General features: G+C 45.0%; 2 protein-coding genes across 4 annotated transcripts in view; one reads left to right on the top strand and one right to left on the bottom strand.

The window, feature by feature from the left end:
- Window positions 1–1,145: 1,145 nt before the first annotated feature.
- Window positions 1,146–2,147, top strand: gpr160 (G protein-coupled receptor 160; the record flags this gene model as incomplete). The annotated part of the gene is made up of 1 exon (XM_083991287.1): window positions 1,146–2,147. The coding sequence occupies one exon, from the start codon at window positions 1,146–1,148 to the stop codon at window positions 2,115–2,117; it is 972 nt and encodes a 323-aa protein (XP_083847413.1). The 3' UTR covers window positions 2,118–2,147.
- A 2,140-nt stretch (window positions 2,148–4,287) lies between these two features.
- Window positions 4,288–19,211, bottom strand: part of skila (SKI-like proto-oncogene a) — a 36,248-nt gene continuing 21,324 nt past the window's right edge. The window contains exons 3-8 of one of the 3 annotated variants that reach the window (XM_083991061.1): window positions 17,419–17,628; window positions 16,750–16,838; window positions 14,811–14,953; window positions 11,551–11,960; window positions 10,673–10,903; window positions 4,288–9,076 (exon numbers count right to left, since the gene is read on the bottom strand). In XM_083991061.1, the coding sequence (XP_083847187.1) occupies window positions 8,807–9,076; window positions 10,673–10,903; window positions 11,551–11,960; window positions 14,811–14,953; window positions 16,750–16,838; window positions 17,419–17,628 (1,353 nt within the window). In that variant the 3' untranslated portion in view covers window positions 4,288–8,806. The remainder of the gene's footprint in view (window positions 9,077–10,672; window positions 10,904–11,550; window positions 11,961–14,810; window positions 14,954–16,749; window positions 16,839–17,418; window positions 17,629–19,211) is intronic. The other 2 variants (XM_083991063.1, XM_083991062.1) reach the window with 2 other exon arrangements.

The raw sequence follows: 19,211 nt of genomic DNA, 5'->3' as shown, positions 1-19,211 counted from the left end.
CAGTACAGAGCTGTAGCCAGGAGTTCAGCTTGTATCTTGTATTTAAAACCTGAACGTTCAGCAAAAAGCTGTTTGGGGTGCAGATGATTGGCAGGTGAATCACTTGTCACTTAACTTGTCTCTGAATCAAACTGTGTCAGTCAGAGGTCAAGTTAATTGCATAACGGTTTTCAAAAGCAGAAGTGAAAAATTTCTGAAGAAAAATGACTCTGTCGGTTTGACCAATGTATGAAATGAAGAGCATCCTTCCCACTCAGCTCAGCTCCTGGTTTCATTTGTTTCACCATAAACAGTTGATGAGACACACGAGCTTTGTGCTGCAAACATCGAGCAGAAACAGGTTTTAAAAGAGGGAAAGAAGAGCCTGGATACAGTGGTTACTATAGGAAACCGTCTCCACGCCAACACAGGAAATGTTTAAATGAGGTATGAGCAATAAAATACATTTCAATATGAGTTTATGGTTTTAATTAGTTTTTATTTTCGTACAGTTTTAACAGGAGAAAGGTTTCAGATGCAAGATCTCAACAAATCTGTTTGATTGATCAGCGCTTAATTTCACAAAAAACCTTTTTATTTGACGCAATTTTAGTCATTTATTCTCCTATTTTTTAGGAAAATGTTCAAATATTTTCTGTTTCCAGCCTCTTATATGGGAGGATTTGATACATTTCTATATTCTTAATTCCTTTTTTATATTTCAGTTTAGTACCATGTATTACTGTCTCACTAATTTCATTGCTCTGTGTGCAAATGAGGTTGGTGAAAGTGGAGGTGGATTGTCTGATTGATAACAGATTTGTTTCATGAGTCCCAGTATGAAAGATAGAGATTGCAGCTGGTTTAAAGTTTTTTTTTTACATCTGGCCTTAAGTCAAGTCAAGGTTTATTTATATAGCACCTTTAGCCAAGGTGCTTTACAATTAAAACAATTACAATCAAAATACATCAGATAAAAGCACAATAAAATAAACACAAAATATGGGAAACAATAAGAACTGTAATGATAAAACAATCAGTCAGGGGTGTTAAAAGCCAGGGAGAAGAGGTGGGTTTTGAGCAGGGATTTAACACTTTAATCTCCTTCCAGCAGCAGAGTCTCCATCATGGTCAACCGTCCATAAAGCACCTCAGGGTCAAACGCCATGAACGTCTCAGTCCCCGCCGTCCTGCTCGGCCTCGGGTGGAAGTGTCTCCTCAACTGGGCCCTGGTGTTTCTCCAGCGGAGACACATCGGCAGAAGCTTCGTGGGGTGTTTCAGCATGTCCCTGTCCCTCATCGACACGGCCCTGACCCTCCTCTTCATCACCATCCACCTCCACAGCCATGGCGATGATGATGATGATGAAGGACCCCCCCTCCTCCTCCTCGCAGACCTCCAGCTGACCACATACCACACCTGTTTGCTGGTTCAGATCCTGGGGCAAGTCCACAGCGTCCTGCAGTGGCCCGTCGTGGTCCTGACCGGATTGGATCACTTCTGCTCCGTGTGTCTTCTTCCTCCCTCTTCATCCTCCTCCTCTTCCTCCTCTTCCTCCTGGGCTACATGGATCATCCACTCCCTTGTGACCGTCCTCCTGTGGTTCCTCGCTGTCCTCTACGTCTTCCTCCTGTCTGACTTCAGCCCAGTGATGGAGGACGTGTCCCACCAGGAGATCCACCGGTGCTGGGTCTTCCACACCTCTGAGATCCTGCAGGTCGTCACACTGCTCCTCTTGACTCTGGGCTGTGCGGCGCTGCACGACGTCTGCAATGCAAAACGGTTAGAAAAAGACCAAACTAGTCCTCCAGACCAAGACCAAAGCAGCAGAGCTCCCTCCTCCAACAGGAGAGGCAGCGTTGTCTGCCAGGTCCTGTGTATATTCTTGGACACTTGGGCCTTTTTGCTGATTTTTTTGGCCGTGCTCCTGCTGCTGCTACCTGTGGGAATACCCTCGTACCTGGGTCTGAACGCGGCCTGGCTCTGCTTCCTCAACAGCTCTCTGATAGCCGTCGTCCTGTGTGTAGCGTGTCCAGACGCACGGTTAGCGCAGCAGGGCTTGGCAGCAGTTCCTCCCGACAGCTTCTGCGAGTGGAGGTTTAAATTTAGCTTGGCTGCAGCAGAGGAGACAACATGACTGACTGCACCACCGAGCAATTCAATTCAATGTGGGACACACACACAAGCAAGAATAAATCAAATGACATGATGAAACCTGAATATCATGTAGTGTTGAAATGATTTGTACTTGTTTTTTTATTTTGTATTATTTCTGATAGCAAGTGTGGTCGCTTTGGTGCTTTGGCTCGGACTGAAATATCTCAACAACTATTGGATGGATTACCATGAAATGTTCTACAGATATTCGTGATCCCAAGAGGATTAATCCCTGTCACTATGGGGACTGCTCATCCTTTCCTCTAGCGCCACCACCAGGTCAAGGTTTTCACTGAGCCAAGGAAATACCTCTGCAGTCATTGTCTCCAGGCCCAGTTGTTCAAAAGGAATCTGATTGGGTTTTGGATAATGGATTGGATCAAATCTTGAAAATGGGTTGGTCCAGACTAAAAACGATATAACTAATTTTGAATTTGAAACACTGAAAGCAGTCTTAAGTAGTTATATCTTCCGACAGTAATCACTTACATAGAGTGTTTGGTCTGAAACACGGGTCTGTCAGTCACTCTACTCTGCTGTAAGCCCAGGAGAAAACTTTCCTTGTATCCTACAACCTTTATCCAATGAGGAGAGAGAACGGCATGAAGGGCTGTGTGTGCAGCCAAGGGATGTGCCTGAATGTGGTGACGTAGGGACGAGGACCAATAGATCCACGAGGGCGGGGACTGCTAACTCCATCGCCTGACAAGAAGTTAGCCAAAACGACCGGATCGCTTACTTCTGCTTTAATAAAATATTCTCATTGTTGAGTAATGTATATTTCCTTTTTTATTTATTTTTTGTGGGTCAGATAAGGTCTGAGTGGCTGTTAAAGGACTTTTAAGAAACAAACAACAACATCAAAAGCTCAGAAAACAATACACCCCATTTTCAAATAAATACACTTTGAGTGACCCCATGCTGCTGTTTTGTTTGTTTGTAGCCTTCAATTTGATATGCCGTCCCAGTTAGCACTCATTATCTGGATTTGGTAATCTTGAAAAGTTTGTATCTGGATCAGACTGATCTAATCCAACTTTGCTTTGAACAACTGGGATAAAAGTAAGATGGATTATGTGATCCTGGATGGCAAAAGAATTGAATTTAAAATCCGGATCATTTTGATCCAGATTAAAACTTTTGAACAAAAAGGCCCAGATGATGTTTTAGATCAGACATGGGCAACCGGTTCCACGAAGGGCTGGTGCAGCTGCAGGTTTTCTTTCCAACCAACCAAGCAGCAGCAGCAAGTCCTGACTAATTTAATCAACTGACAGTTGATTAGTCAAACTGTGAGCTCTTGGTTGGTTGGAACAAAAACCTTCAGCCACACTGACGGGCCCTTTGTGGAATAGGCTGCCCATGCCTGATCTAGATGACCTTGGTGATCTATACATGTTTTTTTGGTAACCCTTTAATTTATAGGCCGTTAATGACGTGATAATGTCAAGAAATAGCCAAGAAATAACAATTAATTGCGTCATAATGTCTACAAATAGCTCCGAAATAACGGTCAATTTCATAGTAATGTCGAGAAATATAGCCAAGAAATAATGGTTGATTGCTAATTGATCAATTGGAAGGATTTGGTGGAGAAAAATTCTGGCCTTTCCCAAAAAAATCACGGCATGAAAAGCATGTGTAATCTTTTGCCTTTATGAAAAACATGACATTACTATGAAATTGACCATTATTTCCAAGCTATTTCTTGACGTTATCATGTAATTAGCGGCCTGTAAATTGAAGGGTTACTGTTTTATTTAGCACCACACTGTGAGGCAGACATGACTGAAATTCATCAAGAACTACTGATGGGATTAACTGTAATGAATAGCTAGTGGCCTTATGTTGACTGACTGACTGTTTCACCTTTCCTTTCAGTAAATCTTGTGCATTTTCTCAAGTACTGCTGATTAATGTGTTGATTATGTAATTGTCTCAGTTAGTTCATTCATTCATTTGACTCATGGTGCCGTTCAAGCCCTGTTCCCGTAACGTGTGACCTCATATCACTTACTGTCCATCAGCTGCTGCTCAATGTGAATAAAAGGACGTTTCAGGGACAGTATCAGAGCAAAAGAGACGGATGAGAAAGACAAAAAGACAACAGTGGTTTGACACTACAGAACTTTACTTGAATTTGATCCAAGTTCATTGTCTATACAGGGCATATTTACAAGATCTGAAATCAGGGAAGGGCAAAAACAGAAAAAAAAACAAACACTAGATACAACTGAGGTATTAGCTAAAAGCATTTACAGGTATGTCATTTACTAGTAAATATCAATGATGATAAACAGTTAGAGATGCAGTGTCTTCTGCTTAAAAAACATCTTTTTATATCACAACATGAGGTAGGAGAACAGTGTCTCAATTCATGCAAGAACAAAAGTCTCATCACACTGTAGTATTGGCAACGTAGTATGCAATGGTCATACACAGACACTGCGTTTCATGTTTCAGAACAGCATCGAGGGGGAAGGAGGGATCTTTTTCAGCAAAGCCTTAAATATTTCTTCTTTTTTTTTCTCATCTATAACAGGATGTGTAGAAATCAAAACATTATATTCTTTGTAGCCAGTGATCAGCTCTGCTTCGTACATCGGCATAGAGTTACAGTTACTGGCTGAAAAAAAGTACACACCCAACTACAAATCAAACCAACAGCTCAAATGTCAACTTGGATTTGTTTACTGGTTTTTCTTCAAGTATGGGGGGAAGGGGGGTCAGTGAGTCCTGTATTCAGACCAGTTCTCGTGGTTAAAGCCCGGCGTCTCCTTTTCACCTTGTTTTTACTTGGTTGGGCAAAACGTCACACCTGTAAAAAAAATTCTGTACAAAGCATATCCAAGTTCTCATAACACTGCAAAATGCAAAAAAGGCCCAGCCACGCCATGTTACAAGGGATTTTTTTTTTACTCTCCCCCTATCATTTAGTCCTTTTTTCCATTAAGGTGAATGCACAATTAAAGAAGCTAAACATCGCCCCCTTGTGTATAAAATGCAAATTACACGGTAAAGTAAAATGACAGATTTTCGTTAGGTCTAAATCTGCTAATGTGATGGATTAAAAATGATTCTCTTTGTTCTGCTGAAGAGGTAATTGAGTCAATAAAACTAATACTGATCATCTTCTGCGTGATGTCAACACATCCAGACGAGGATATATATATATATATATATTTATATATAAATGATCTCAAATCAGAAAACATACAACTACACATCCAGAGCTACATGAGCAAGTTTGTCTCTTTCCCTTTTCAAAGCTGCTGTGCTTCAGTCAGACATGGGAGGTTAACACACACACACACACACACACACACACACACACACACTCTTGATCCCTCTCACACACACACACTCACATTATTTCCAAATCAAATTGGGCTACATTTTATGTTTTATAATCTGACTCTGACTTTATATGTATCCTCTGAACCAATAATGACATAAAACTTGCACATGTTCAATGTTCATGCATTTGAGCCATCTCAATAGTTTGTGTGTTACATGGGAGGGGGACACTTTTTTTCCACAATTGACTGATTGGTAGAGTGGCCCGGTGACACTAAACATAAGGGGCAGCAAACATGCAAAAAAATCTTGTTTTTTTCTGTCTTATTTTTTTTTCTTTTCTTTTTTTTCCCAAAATGCATTTTCTTAACAAAGGTTTTCAAATTTAGCTCAGGGCAGGGGGGAAAGAGTGGGGCTGGGGGTAACAAAGAGGGAAAAAAGCTCTTTACATTACAAGTTAAACAATTTGTCAAAGATGAAAATCCACAAATAAACAAATGCATCAGTTCAGAAAGAGGGGAAAGTGTGTAACAAAGTATTATTTTTCCTATTTTGCCTTTGTCCTGCATCATGTCTCAGTAAACCATGCGTTTCACTCCCCCACATCCACTCGACCAAAGTCAAGTTCTGATATCTGCAAAGATCACTTTTTTTAAAAAAGAAAGCAAAAACATTTAGGCCGTCTGAAGCCTTAGTTCTGGTCCAATTTATATAACCTTTTGAAGATTATTCATATAAGAACAGTTAATATATTAATGACTACTGTATTTACAAAGTGAATATAAATCTTTAGTTAATACGTTAAATATTTTCTTTCATAATTTCAATAAAGGTTTAAATGGAACAACAGTAGAGTGTACATTTTGCGGCATGGGTTTGATTTGACTGGCTTGCACCTGCACCTGCTTTTATGACTATCAACAAACCACAACTGTACCCTGCCCGGTCTTTAAGGTCTGTTATTGTAAAGGGAAGCTGTGTAAGAAAAATCTGCATTGGACAGGATGGAGCACAGTGGAATGTCTATCAATTTGCATTTAGAGCAGATGCATAAAAAAAGCTCAGAGTTTTTAGCTGAGGCCGATCCCCTACTACTCTTTTTAAACAATTATTTACACACATACACTCGCTTACAGGGATCTCCTCCTTTAGTGGCAATAAAAAGCGCTTTTTGCCTGGCAACTGACACAATAAAAGTCCTCTCTCTTCCTCTGGGTGGACGTCTGCTCGCTCTCCTGGGCATCTACAAAAACACTGCACACCCCCAGCTGATCTGGCGCTGGAGATGGATGGACGGGTATGTGAGGGTGAGTGAGTGAGTGAGTGAGTGACGGCGGTTCTGTGGGAGAGGAGGGAGGGAGGCGGCGTTGAGAGCCTGTACAGTCTCGGCCGAGGGCGGGCAGAAGCAGAGGCCCCCAGACAACAACAGCTGCCCCCATTCTGACGGCACAAAACAAAAACAAAAAAAAGAAAAAGAAGGGCTCCCTCTGTGCCCCTGGCGTCCGGGCCACCCAGCCTGCCACGGGGGAGAGAGCACCAGTCCCCCGAGCGCTCCCCTCAATCCTCCCCTCTCTCTCTCTTCCTGCTCTCCCCGGCCCGGTGCTGTTTGTTCAGCCAGGCAGAATAACGCGAGGCCAAAACCACCCTGGACTAACCGCTTTCACCTGCGACCCACATTCTTTGACGACACTCTGACAAAAACAGGGTGGGGATAAAAAAAAAAGAAAGAAAGAAAACCGTCTGCTAACAATGAAGTCAAATGATACAAAAAGAAGAAGCAGCCCAGAAAACAGGGACAGACTGGTGCTTTGATCATCTGCTGGGAACGCTGGGGGCCATTGTTCTGCCCGAATGCCTGCGCCGCACTGACACACTCGAGTGTGTGCGGGCATGTAAGGATGTCGTATGTATTATGGTAACACGGTACAGCTACAGCACATGTGAGACTCTCTTGCCTTTCTTCTTTCTTTTTTTTTTTAAAAGAAGAGAAAAGCCACACTGGCTCGACCGGCCCCCGTGTCCAGACGCATTCCTTTCCCAGGAGATTCTGGGGGAGGAGGAGAGCACGTTAAGTGCAAAACACTGCTCGTGAGCTTCTTCATGCCAAGCCTGAAAAGAGCACAGTGTTTCCTGTCTCGCCACAAAGTGGGTGAAAAACCACAGTGTTAAGGAATTTCCCAGCAGAGGGCAACGGCGCTAGCGAACAGCAATGGAAGGTGTGAGGTCTCCAGTGGGGTGTGTGTGTGTGTCTGTGTGTGTCTGTGTGTGTGTGTGGGAGGGAGGGAGGGATGGAGGAGACACTGGGCAGCTGGTGGATCAACCGACAGATAGTCTGGTCTACGACAGGAGCGTCCAGGTGCAGCCCGGCAGAGTGAAGAGGGAGTGAGTCAGTGTGAGGAGCAGCTGGGGTCCAGGCCAGACAGTTTGCGAGCTACCATGAGAGGTCACACTCAAAACACTCACTTCAAGTTCAGCGTCACTATTGGCATATTTTCATGAGGTTTTCCGACATCGGCTAAATGTCTTTTCTTTTTTCTTATTTTTCTTGTACAGTAAAGGTTTTCTCCTCCATATAGATGTTTTAACACATAGTTTTCTTTCTCAGTATTTTATAAGGAGCAAAAAAACCAAACAAAAAAACAAAACTGTTTTCAAATGTCCATGCAGTTTCCTGCATTCGCTGGTACTTGAGCATCTGGTCTGTAGGTACAGAAAGACGGGAGAGGAGGAGGAGGCACACAACCAGGCGCCATTATGTGTCCGTGGGCACCGGCGGCTGCTGCGCCAGGTAGTAGCGTGAAGTGACGTCCGTGAGGAGCTGAGACAAGCGTCTGTGTGTCTGAGCTTAAAGTCTGAAATCTCAAAAGTCATTGGCTCCAGAATCCAGAGAGAGCAAAGAAGAAGAGGGATCATGGGAGAGGAGGGTGACAATCGTGAAGGAAGGGGAGACAAAATAGTGATAGGTTGAGTTGGGTCTCTACTCGACCCGACTCCTGTCTGTGAAGCAGCTGTTTGTTCAGTAAAAACTATAAATTAAATCATACATGCCCAAAAAAAATCTTTAAATACTGTTTAAAGAGAGTAGAGGGAGCAAAAGAAAGAATAATAATAAAAAAAACACACCATAAAACTTTTCTTTTAAGTGATGTTAAATTACAAAAACAAAAGTCAGTCCTACACTGAAATAAGAGGAGGGGGGGAGAGGGGGAGAGATGCACAACTTAAAAACAGCCTGAGGAGATGTGAAGCTCCTTTTTCTGCTTCAGGCTGATTTGTTTGTGTCTGTAGAGTTGGTGGGTGATGGGGAGAGGAATGAGGGAGGGGAGAGGCGCCTGGAGGGGAGGGGGTGGGGGTTAGGGTGGGTGGTGGCAGTTACTTTTGGCCGGCCACTGGGGCCTCTGAGATGGAGGAAGAGGAGGAGGAGGAGGAGGAGTGCGGGGAGTGGGCGTTAGGGGGTCCGGTGGACGGGGTGGGAGGAGGGGAGGGGCTGCCTCCCATCGTGCCAGACCGGGCCATCTGCTGCTTGAGTTGGGCGATTGTGCGCTCCAGCTTCTCCCGCGCCTCCCGCTCCCGGCGCAGCTCCTCCTGCAGCTCCTGCCGGTCCGCCTCCGCCCGCTCCAGCCGCTGACGGAGCTCCGACAACTGGGAGAAGACACAGACAAGAAGACAAGTTATTATGACACACTGTCCCATTTACAGTACCAACAAGTTAATCAAGGCGTTTATTAGCATACGATTCTGCACTGACATTTATTTTTATTTAAGATTAATGTATAGATTTTTTTCTGAACATACATTTAATTAATAAAATGTCAGGAAATAGTGAATTAAAGAGGAACAATGTAAGTCCGGTCGCTTTTCCTCTGTCTTGCTAACCCTCCTCCTGGCCATGTGCATTTGTTTACAACGAGGCCGGCGAGAAAACGATCAACAAAGCGGTGGATAACGTTATACGATGTTACGACGTGTATATTTGTGTAGTCTTATCTGTCATAAACAAGAGGTTACGGGCCGCAGTGCCGCAGAGACGAGAGCTGGGACACCGGGGCGGCAGCAATGATCACAATTACTCTGAAGCTGTTTAATTAAGGTAAAAATGTAGTATAGTTGAGCATTTTCCTCTTTAATGTGCATACTTTTTTCTAAACATATTTTAAATCAGTAAAATGTCAGGAAATAGTGAATTCAATTTACATTAAATGTCTTAACATAACCCAGAGCCTCCACACAACATTCAGACAGTTGGATCTTCATGACAGATGGACCATACACTTGTGTTGAGGAAGAACCATCCAGAAGGTTGGTGCTCGCTGCTCTTTTAATCAGTGATGATCACTTTCTGACAGTGACTTACTATCACAGTTACTGACAATTATCTTACAGATGTATAAATCATGTCACTGGTCACTATGAACTTTTTTTTAAAGCAAGACAAGAAATTATCTGGTCTGAATGTGCAAAAATGTGTAACGTAAGGTTTAACGCATTGGTCTCGTAAACCACACAAACAAATGCACACCCCCCTTTCTCGTAACTGGCAGAGCGCCTGATTTCGGTGCCAAGGGGGAGCGAGCGGGGCGGGAGGAGCCGCAGCTTCAATAACAGACAGAAGGGGGATACTGCAGCCCTGAGCCCAGACCAACATTACACAATCTATCTCAAGATTAAGTCTAGTGGAAATCCAAACAAAGGGCCCGAATGCCTGAATGTTCATGTTCGTGTGTGTGTGTGTGTGTGTTCTCCTGCTCTTCAACAGCACAGTGCTTCACACAAAGTGTTTTGAAGCACAGAAACAGCTTGTTCACATCTCTAGAGACATGTGGGTGTCGACTACATGATCTTTGAATTCTGTGCCTTTATCTGACGATCATATAATAAAATATATTTCTTATTTGGCGACATCCACTGGTCCAAGCAAGATGCTGGAGATGGCTGAGAGCTGACTGGCGACGATCATTCAAGGTCAAATCTGTGTATATTGTTTGTGGTAATAAACTGGAAGCAAAATGAGCAAACTGATGTAAATGCTCAGTAAAGGAAGTATGAACATGTGCTGCAGCTGCATCGATGCTTCCTCGGGTTGAGTTTGATTCCCGCAAGAGCGTTGCAGTGTAAAATCTGAGATAAAAATGGCTTATGTGAAGCGATGCAAGCCGATGTGCATACAACGTCACTCAGACCGCTGCTGATGCCAGGATCGGCCCCGTGCACGCATGTGTTCCCCTCTCGGCCCCGTACCTGTGCAGTGTAGTGGGCCTCTTGCTGGCGTTGTGCCCCCGGCTCGCAGGCGCAGGCCTGCTGTCGGAGCTGCTCCAGACGCGTCTCCAGCTCCAGCTGCTCCTGGCGGGCCTGGCTGAGCTGCCGCGCCTGCTCGCTGTGCACCGCCTCCAGCTCGCAGCGCAGTTCCCGCTGCTCGGCGCTCAGCTCCCGTAGCCTCGCCGCCTCGCCCCCGCGCAACGCCTCCAGCTCCTGGAAACAACGGAGAGGAAGTCAAGGGAAATAATAATAATAATGCGATACTTCGCTGACCTCTGTGGGGGGAAAGTACTTTACATTTCAGCCTCTCCACAGGGAATCAGAGGTCTGATGCCACGAGGGGCTTAAACATAGCTTACGCTGCCACGCTGCCCCAATTCGGATGAAATCGAAAATAGTTTGGGTAACCTTTGACCTTAAATGCTACACAGATTATGGATCTAGTCAAGGGCAAAAGATGAGAAAAGTATGGCATATAATTTATCTGTTTTTTCCAGAACAGTGGTGGATATGGAGTATGAATCATGCTCTCTCAAAATCCCCCTGGAGGCTTTAATACAGGGGCATAAATCTGCATTAGGTGTGAACGTCACTATAATGTGGGTCGACTATATTTCCATATGAGCAAACTGAAATTAAACTTAAGTGTTAATAATTAGCGAGACATTGTCAGACATTCAAAAAGCGCTGGATCTGATAACCTAATGTTTCATCGATGGGACGGGGGGAGATGGAGCGGGGGGGGTGGTCAGGGGGAGGTGAGTGTCACCTCCACATCCACGTCAAGGACACTTTTAATAGGCGAGGACAGTGACGGTTTAGTTTACGTTGGGCTCATTTATCTCAGTCTTTGTTCTCACCATTTCCAGCTGGAGCTGCTTGTGCAGGGTGGAGTTGAGCTTCTCCTGCTGCCTGCTGTACATCTGCATGATCTCCACAACAATCCTGTCCTTGTCGTCCTCCAGCCCCCCCACAGCCGCCGCCGCTGCCGCTGCTGCAGCCGCTGCAGCGCCGCCCATGACAGAGCCAGTGTCCTTAGCTGCTACTTCCGTTACCGGCGACAACAACGATGCAGGAGGATGAGGATGAGGATGAGGAGGAGGGGTGTGGGCGGGGGTGTGGGTGGCTTTCTTGCAGCTCGGGCTGCTTGTCTCCATGGAAACTGCCTGGGTTTGGCATTCCCGCTCAGTGGCCGAGGCAGCAGCAGCAGCAGCACGTTGGGATTTGGCCTCTTCGGCGCCAGCAGCGACGGGAGGCGACGCGTGAAGATCTGAGGAAGGAGGAAGAGGAGGATGAAGGAAGGAGTTTTTAAAAAAAAAAGGAAAAAAAAAAAAAGAATAGAAGCTGTTTGAAAGACAGGAAGTGCGAGCCGAGCTGGTGCACACTCCCACCTACGCTTAGTAACACCCTCGCACAACCCCATAAAAGCTCACACCTCTTTCTCAGCGTGAGCGCACACGCAAGCACAAGCGCGGCATGGCAACAGCCGAGGAACCAAACACTTGCCCACAAATTCTCTGTGTGTGTTTGTGCCCTCGGACACCGAGCCAGAAAAGAGAGGAATACAAAAAAAAAAAAAAAAGGGTCTTGTGCGTGGGAGCTGCACCACCGCTCTGTACGCCTCCCTTCTAAACTCACGGTGGCCTTTAAGCAGCACATCGTGGGAAAAAGGGGATCAAACAGGCGGCGTCACGCTCACACATGTGCACGGATGCTGCAGCAGCTACGGCCATGTATCGGTTAATAATAACTGTGTGCGTGTGTGTGTGTGTGTGTGTGTGTGTGTGTGCAGGTATAAGCTCACAGACAGAGAGAAGAAGGAGAAGAAACAGAGAGAGCAGGAGAACAGTGTGTTGCTTAGCAGAATAATGTATTCATACAGTATGTGTGTGACAGGAAACAGCATGCTCCGTACACAGCCTGTCTGGCACTGGAGAGGAGGAGGACACTCGTTTACCGACTCAAGCTGGGGCTGCGCATGTGCACACACACACACACACACACACACTAACACACATTAACACTCACATGCATGCATGCAGCGCAGCACACACACACACACACACACGATAGTAGGAGCACACAAATAACAGGAGTGAATCATTCGGTGGTGGATCAAAAGGAAATAAGCAGCAGGAGGAGGGGGGAGGAAGAGAGAGAGAGAGTGAAAGACACACAGACAGACAGAGAGGAAGGCCTTCAATGAAAGAGAAAAAAGAGAGAAGGAGAAGGAGGAGGAGGAGGAGGAGGAGGAGGAGGAGGAGGAGGAGGAGTGGTGTGTATGTGTACGTGTGTGTGTGGGGGGGTGACAGCAGACTGTGAGGGAGGCGGAGATGGAGAGAGCCAAAGAAGAAAAGAGGCAAAGGATTGACGGATGGATGGATAGATGGATGGGTGGAAGAGAAAGTGGAGGAGCAGACGGAGGACAGACTCGGACAGGAAGTTGGAGATAGCAGCCAGGAAAAGAAGAGAGAGAAGAGAAGAGAAGAGAGAGAGAGGGGAAGAGCCTGGCAGTCAGACGTGGTGTAATAATGACAGACGGAAACTACTGCTGTGATTCACCCTCTATATATATGTATATATATGTATATATATATATATATATATATATATATATATATATATATATATATATATATATATATATATACATACACACACACACACACACACACACACACACACACACACACACACACACATTTCTTATTAATGCAGGTTTAATATACACACTTTAATGTGCACATAAAAATACTATACACAGTACAGAGAGGAGGTCAAAGCCGTTTCAACCCCTCGTCCAATAGCGAGGTGCCCCCAGAGTCTTTATGTGAAGGTCAATGCATGATTATGTGTGTGTCGCTGCGGGCAGGCTGCAATGTAAAGACTGTGTGTGTGTGTCTGTGTGTGTGTGTGTCTGTGTGTGTGTGTGTGTTGGCTGAGTTTACTGTAGGTTGTATGTTTACAGTAGGCACGTGTCTGCTCTTTGAGTGTGCTACATGTACATGATCTGCGTGTCTCTTCTGCTTATGTTGTACACATGTAAATTGCTCATGCTCGCTGTGTGTGTGTGTGTGCGTGATGTATTTATAGCCGACGTGTGTCATCCTCGTTTGTGTGTCGACTGTACACACAGCAGATGCAGGGGTATTTATCTATAATAATAATAATAATAATAGTTCAGATGTAATGATCGTCAGGGTCTTATGATTCTGACTGACATACAGCTTTGACCAAAAAAAAAAAGACTCCACTCAAGGTCCACTTATTAGCTTTTTTCTGGAGCTTTCGACCACAGAAGGGACTTGAAGGTGACTTTATTTCTATGGAGACAAATATTGCTGATGATTTTAAGGTCATTGGTATCTTTCTCAATTATCACTGGATTTTTAAAAGGATTTACTCTGCATTTTTGTCTCCGCAGCTCTTCATCTTTATATGCTCATCTCATCTCATAATATTAGATAAACCGTGGGGAGATTTCAGAAAACTATTTTACACTTTACCTGTCACCCCCCCCTCTGGATGATGCAGCTACATGACTAACTGCACATCTCATTTCACACATTTTCAACTCTGCTGTTTTCAGTTTCTTACATCAATGAATGTAACTGTATGTTGAAGGTTGATGCATTTATTTTCACAAGAAGGTCAAGTAAGAAAGGTTATGATTCTGTGTTTTACTCTAGTTTTTATGCCTGCATTCAGTGTCGGATCATAAATTTGAATTGAAAGGCTTAAGAAGTGGCTGTGACCTCCATGCTCTGATTCCTGTGTTATCTTAAAGGGATGACAATTTACAGCACATCTTGGAAAGTGAAGTCAAATTTGATCTTATTTTATGTTACATTTGAGCATACTGTATTTATTGTGCAGCCTTGTGCCTTCCAGACCAGATTATTTAATATCACACATCCTAGGTGGTCTGACTGGTTCAGGCAGTTGGTTGTGATTAAAATTTGTGAGCTCTGTAATTAATATTACAAAGTCTAGAGGAGATTCATTCTGTTGTGATCACGCAAATACTTTTGCTTTTTAATATTTGCAGTCTGTAGACTACTCGGACAGATTAAAGATGCGTCTCTCTCTGTGTATTTGGTGTGTGTGTATCACTACTAACCCATGGGTGGCTCGTCGTGGCCCAGCACTCTGCGGCTGTAGTGGTGTTTGAGCAGCGCTCCGAGCATCTCAGGGCTCATCTCCGCCTCCCGTCGCAGGGACACGTTGGGGGCCACCATCTTATCGTATGTGTACAGGTAGTAACTGAGGAAGAAACAGGACAAGACCTCACACTTTAATATACAAAATACTGAACATGCACAGCAGAGTCATTTCATTTCATTTCAAGTCCTTGATCTCACAAGCGCAGGGGTCGGAATCGAGTATCCATTTTGTCTTTGATCTTCTACTCATAATGGCAGCAGTGTCACTTTTAACATACTTCTCTGTCTTTGGAGTAAAGACCATAAAATGTTACGAGTTATGGACTTTGCAGTGCGGATGCACATGAAGCAACGCATACACGTGCAATATGGCCTTTTTACCTCAGCAACAGTAAAACACAGATGAAACACAGCAATAAAACAAGTCATTTGGTGACAGTTTTAGCCTGGAGTGACTGCACCATCTGAAGACGGGAGCTGAAAACACCGAGTGGAATATTAATATTTCTTATCGTGTGTTTACAGGATCTCAGCCCAAACAGACCTGCAGCTTATCACAAATGTCCAGGTAGTGGGAACAACTGAGAGAGAGATAGAGCCTGGAGATGCACTGAAGCCACTGAGCCAACACTATCTGTCTATTCCTGGCTGCATGGTGGGAAAGGAGGGAAGAGGGAGAGAGAGAAAGGAGGAGAGGAGAGGAGAAGAGAAGAGAAGAGAAGAGAAGAGAAGAGAAGAGAAGAGAAGAGAAGAGAAGAGAAGAGAAGAGAAGAGAAGAGAAGAGAAGAGAAGAGAAGAGAAGAGAAGAGAAGAGAAGAGAAGAGAAGAGAAGAGAAGAGAAGCTTTGAACCCCTCCCCCACCAACAGTCCCCTCCAGACAGAGCTGAGGCTGGAGCTGTGAACTAGGTTAAGCATGACAGCTCAGTGGGGCTCTGCCTGAAAAACTACAGCACTGCCGACCGAGCTCTGCTTCCTCCTCTCTGCATGGAAATGAAGCGCTGCCTGCTCGCTCGCCCGACTGAGAATCTAAAACTCCTTCACATGAAATGCCAAACATGTGATTGAATAATGTAAGCTCGGCTCGTGTTTGACGAGTGTGTCGCTAATGGATGCTGGTAGTAACCCAAATACGACGTTAAGTGCTGTGGCTGTCTAGCACGACGTTTGGCTGTGGCAGAGCATTTCATTATTACTAAACGCTGCGATGCAAATGACAAACTGGTCTGTGCGAGTTCTGACTGGTTTTGTGTGAGCGTGTGTCGGTCCAGTAATGCTGATCGGTGACCACAGCTCTAATCCTGCTAGTTTAGTCTGGCCGGATGTCTGCGAGCCTCAACACAGTCAGTATGTCAGGGCCGTCACGTGTCGCTGTGACGCCATAAACCATCTAATTCCATCTTTCAATCTGGGTCAGATTACTGCGTGAGCTATCGCAGCGCCACATCCAAACACAGGCTGGTGTGCTCTAGGGAGGTATGGAGGGAGGAAAAATGAACCAGTAGAGAGGAAACCAGGGCTTTGGGAAGAAAGAGGGAGGGAGAGGAGAGGCTCATATGATGAAGGATGAAGAGGACAAACTGGTACAAAGTCTACCTCCCTAAAAGGAACAACTTCAACAATTACTGCTTTTGCTTTTGATACTCAACGCAAAAGTGGACCACATGGCAGCTGCCATGATTAGTCCATAAACAGATTAGATAAATTAATCGTTTTATTTTGTTCTTCAAGCAAAAATGCTGGTTTCAGCTTTTTACATGTGAGAATATGTTGCTTTTTAGTGGATTAAATCTGCCGTCTCTAATGCAAGACATTATATCTTAGATATTTAGTAGCCAATGAAAATTAGAAACATACAGAAAGATTCATATAAAAAATAGTTGATTGCAATGTTAGTACCTGGGATGGACCAGGGATGGGTGTCCTGGCTCCTCCTTGATGTCTGAGAAAAGGCGGTTGAACACCAGAGTGGGTGGAGATGTTTTCCCCTGTGGAAAGCAAAAAAAAAAAAACCACGCACACATAAATATGACAAGCCATAGTAACATATTGTCTTTTCTGGCTATTGTGTTACAGCTACAAAGGCACACAATGGCTGCTGCTCCATCTACATTTATTGATTTTTGCATACAATTTTGCAGATGAATAGGTGAATTATCACAGATCCCGGTGGCAATCAGATGCGTGCCCACGCACACACATGCACAGACATGACTACATGGAGAGAAACAGCAGGTGGAGAGGGGAATGTGCTGTACTGCACATGGCGCTCTCGCTGCCATAATCTAATAAAGCTAATATATGCATGCATACATGTGGATGAGGGATCATCCATCAGGCGTCAGCTAAGAGAGAGAGAGAGTGTGTGCGTGTGTGTGTTGGAGGAAAAAGGCAATCATGATGAAGAGCTTCTTCCCTGCATGTGCATGTAAAGTCAGTGTGTGTGCAGCGCCTTTCAGCAGCTGGATGAGTGTAGCCCTGACAGGTCAGAGAGGAGAAGTGTGCCGCTATGAATGGGTGAACAGGGGGTGTGTCTGTCAGTGGGGGGTGGTGACCCTGAGAGCTGACCTGTGTGTAGAGGAGGGGGAGGGGGAAGATAGGAGGAGGGGGATGCTGTGGCGGCAGAGGAGACGATGATGGAGAGATGCGTGGATGGATGCCAGGGGAGAAGCGACGACTGACCTTTCTCACAGGGTCGGCATCGGCCTGCTTGCTGCCGGGCGAGCAGAGGTCTGCCGAGGATTTCCTCACCTGGCTCTCCTCCTCCTCCACTGCCTTCTGAAACACAGAGAGAAGAGAGACATAAGCTCACATCGCAAGGTCAAACAACAAACGACAGAGATAGCACGGGGAAAAAAAACATTTGTTTCGAATGCACCGAACAATTAATATGATGTGCACTCTTGACAGGGAGCGTGGGAATGAGAGACAGAAGGTGAGGAGAAAAAAATTACAACTGGCACCGTGGTCACAGAGGGGAAAGATAGAGACAAATGGCATTTAAAGGATGGGAAATAGAGACAAATGACATCCAAGAGATAGAAAATGGAGACAAATGGCATTCAAAGTGAACAGCACCAAGTGAGCTATGGCCTCAGCCAGACGTAATACAGTGTTGGAGAGAGGAAAGGCGGCACGGAAGTCGATAAGCTGAGAGTAGGGGCTGAATGAGCCCACTGAGGAGGGCCTATGAATAAAACACAAGAAAAACCACGCCAATAGTCGACATACAGCTACAACACGGCCTGTCATTATGTGCTGCTGTGCGTGTGATTCATTGTTATACATGCAACATGATTGGGGCCGGCCTCTCTGGTGAAGATGTGTGTGTATGTACTATGTGTGTGTGTGTATATGTGCTGAATGTTTATGATTCATTGTGTCAGCTTCGTACCCTCTGCGCCATGTGTGTTCAAATAAACACTGCTGGCGCTGCCTGTAGTTGTGCGTCTAAGTGTGTCGGAGCGTGTGCGTGTGTTTTTTTTGAGCAAATCCAGGACACGCTCAGCGAGAGGCCACAAGCTGATGGAGTTGATGCTTATCTGTGGCAGACAGGCCTGACACTACACACAGGCTGCCTGTAGTTTGCACACACACACACACACACACACACACACACACACATACACACACACCAACATGTAGTGCAGGCACCAGAGGAACAAGCATCACAATGTGAACCGCTAGGTAGACCACAGCAACAGACAGAGAGAGGATGGAGAAGGGAGGAGGAGAGAGTTGAAAGGAGAAGGTAGGAGGAGAGAGGATAGAGGAAGAGTGAGAGGAAAGAGGAAAGTGCAAAGGCGGAGGGCAAGAGGAAGGGAGAAAGAGATATAGAGGCTGTAGAAAGCATCAATAATTGACTTACTAGCCTTTTAAAGCTAGTAAGAACACGCACACAAACACACACACAGTCGGACACAGTGAATAATAAACAGACAGCCTTTCATCAGCTGTCAGCCGGACTAAAGGATTTTTCTTCTGAGCCGTGTCTGCTTAGAAACACTGTCGTTACCAGAGGTAAACAGCCTCACAACAATACGGGCAAATTGCTGTGACAGACAGGTATCACCCACCTCACACTCACACTCACGTCGGCGCCAAGTCTGGCAGCAGCTTTAATTAGTCTTAGCTTGTTATTCCCTCATAATGCACCTTTCATTTGCTTGTTTTAAATGTATTGAAGTATCAATTATCAAAATCCCTTCGCTGTCTCATGTACCGATATACTAACCCTGTATGAAAATCGCACCTCACACAATCGCACCTCACAATTTTCTAAAATTGACAAGTTCCTGTTTCTAAAACGTACAGATGGGTTTGACACCTTCAGAGGCATCCGCTCTGAATGCAGTAACCCT

This window comes from Trachurus trachurus (genome assembly GCF_905171665.1).
Source record: "Trachurus trachurus genome assembly, chromosome: 17".
In the NCBI taxonomy this organism is placed as follows: domain Eukaryota; kingdom Metazoa; phylum Chordata; class Actinopteri; order Carangiformes; family Carangidae; genus Trachurus; species Trachurus trachurus.
This window is presented reverse-complemented; position numbering and strand designations above follow the sequence as displayed.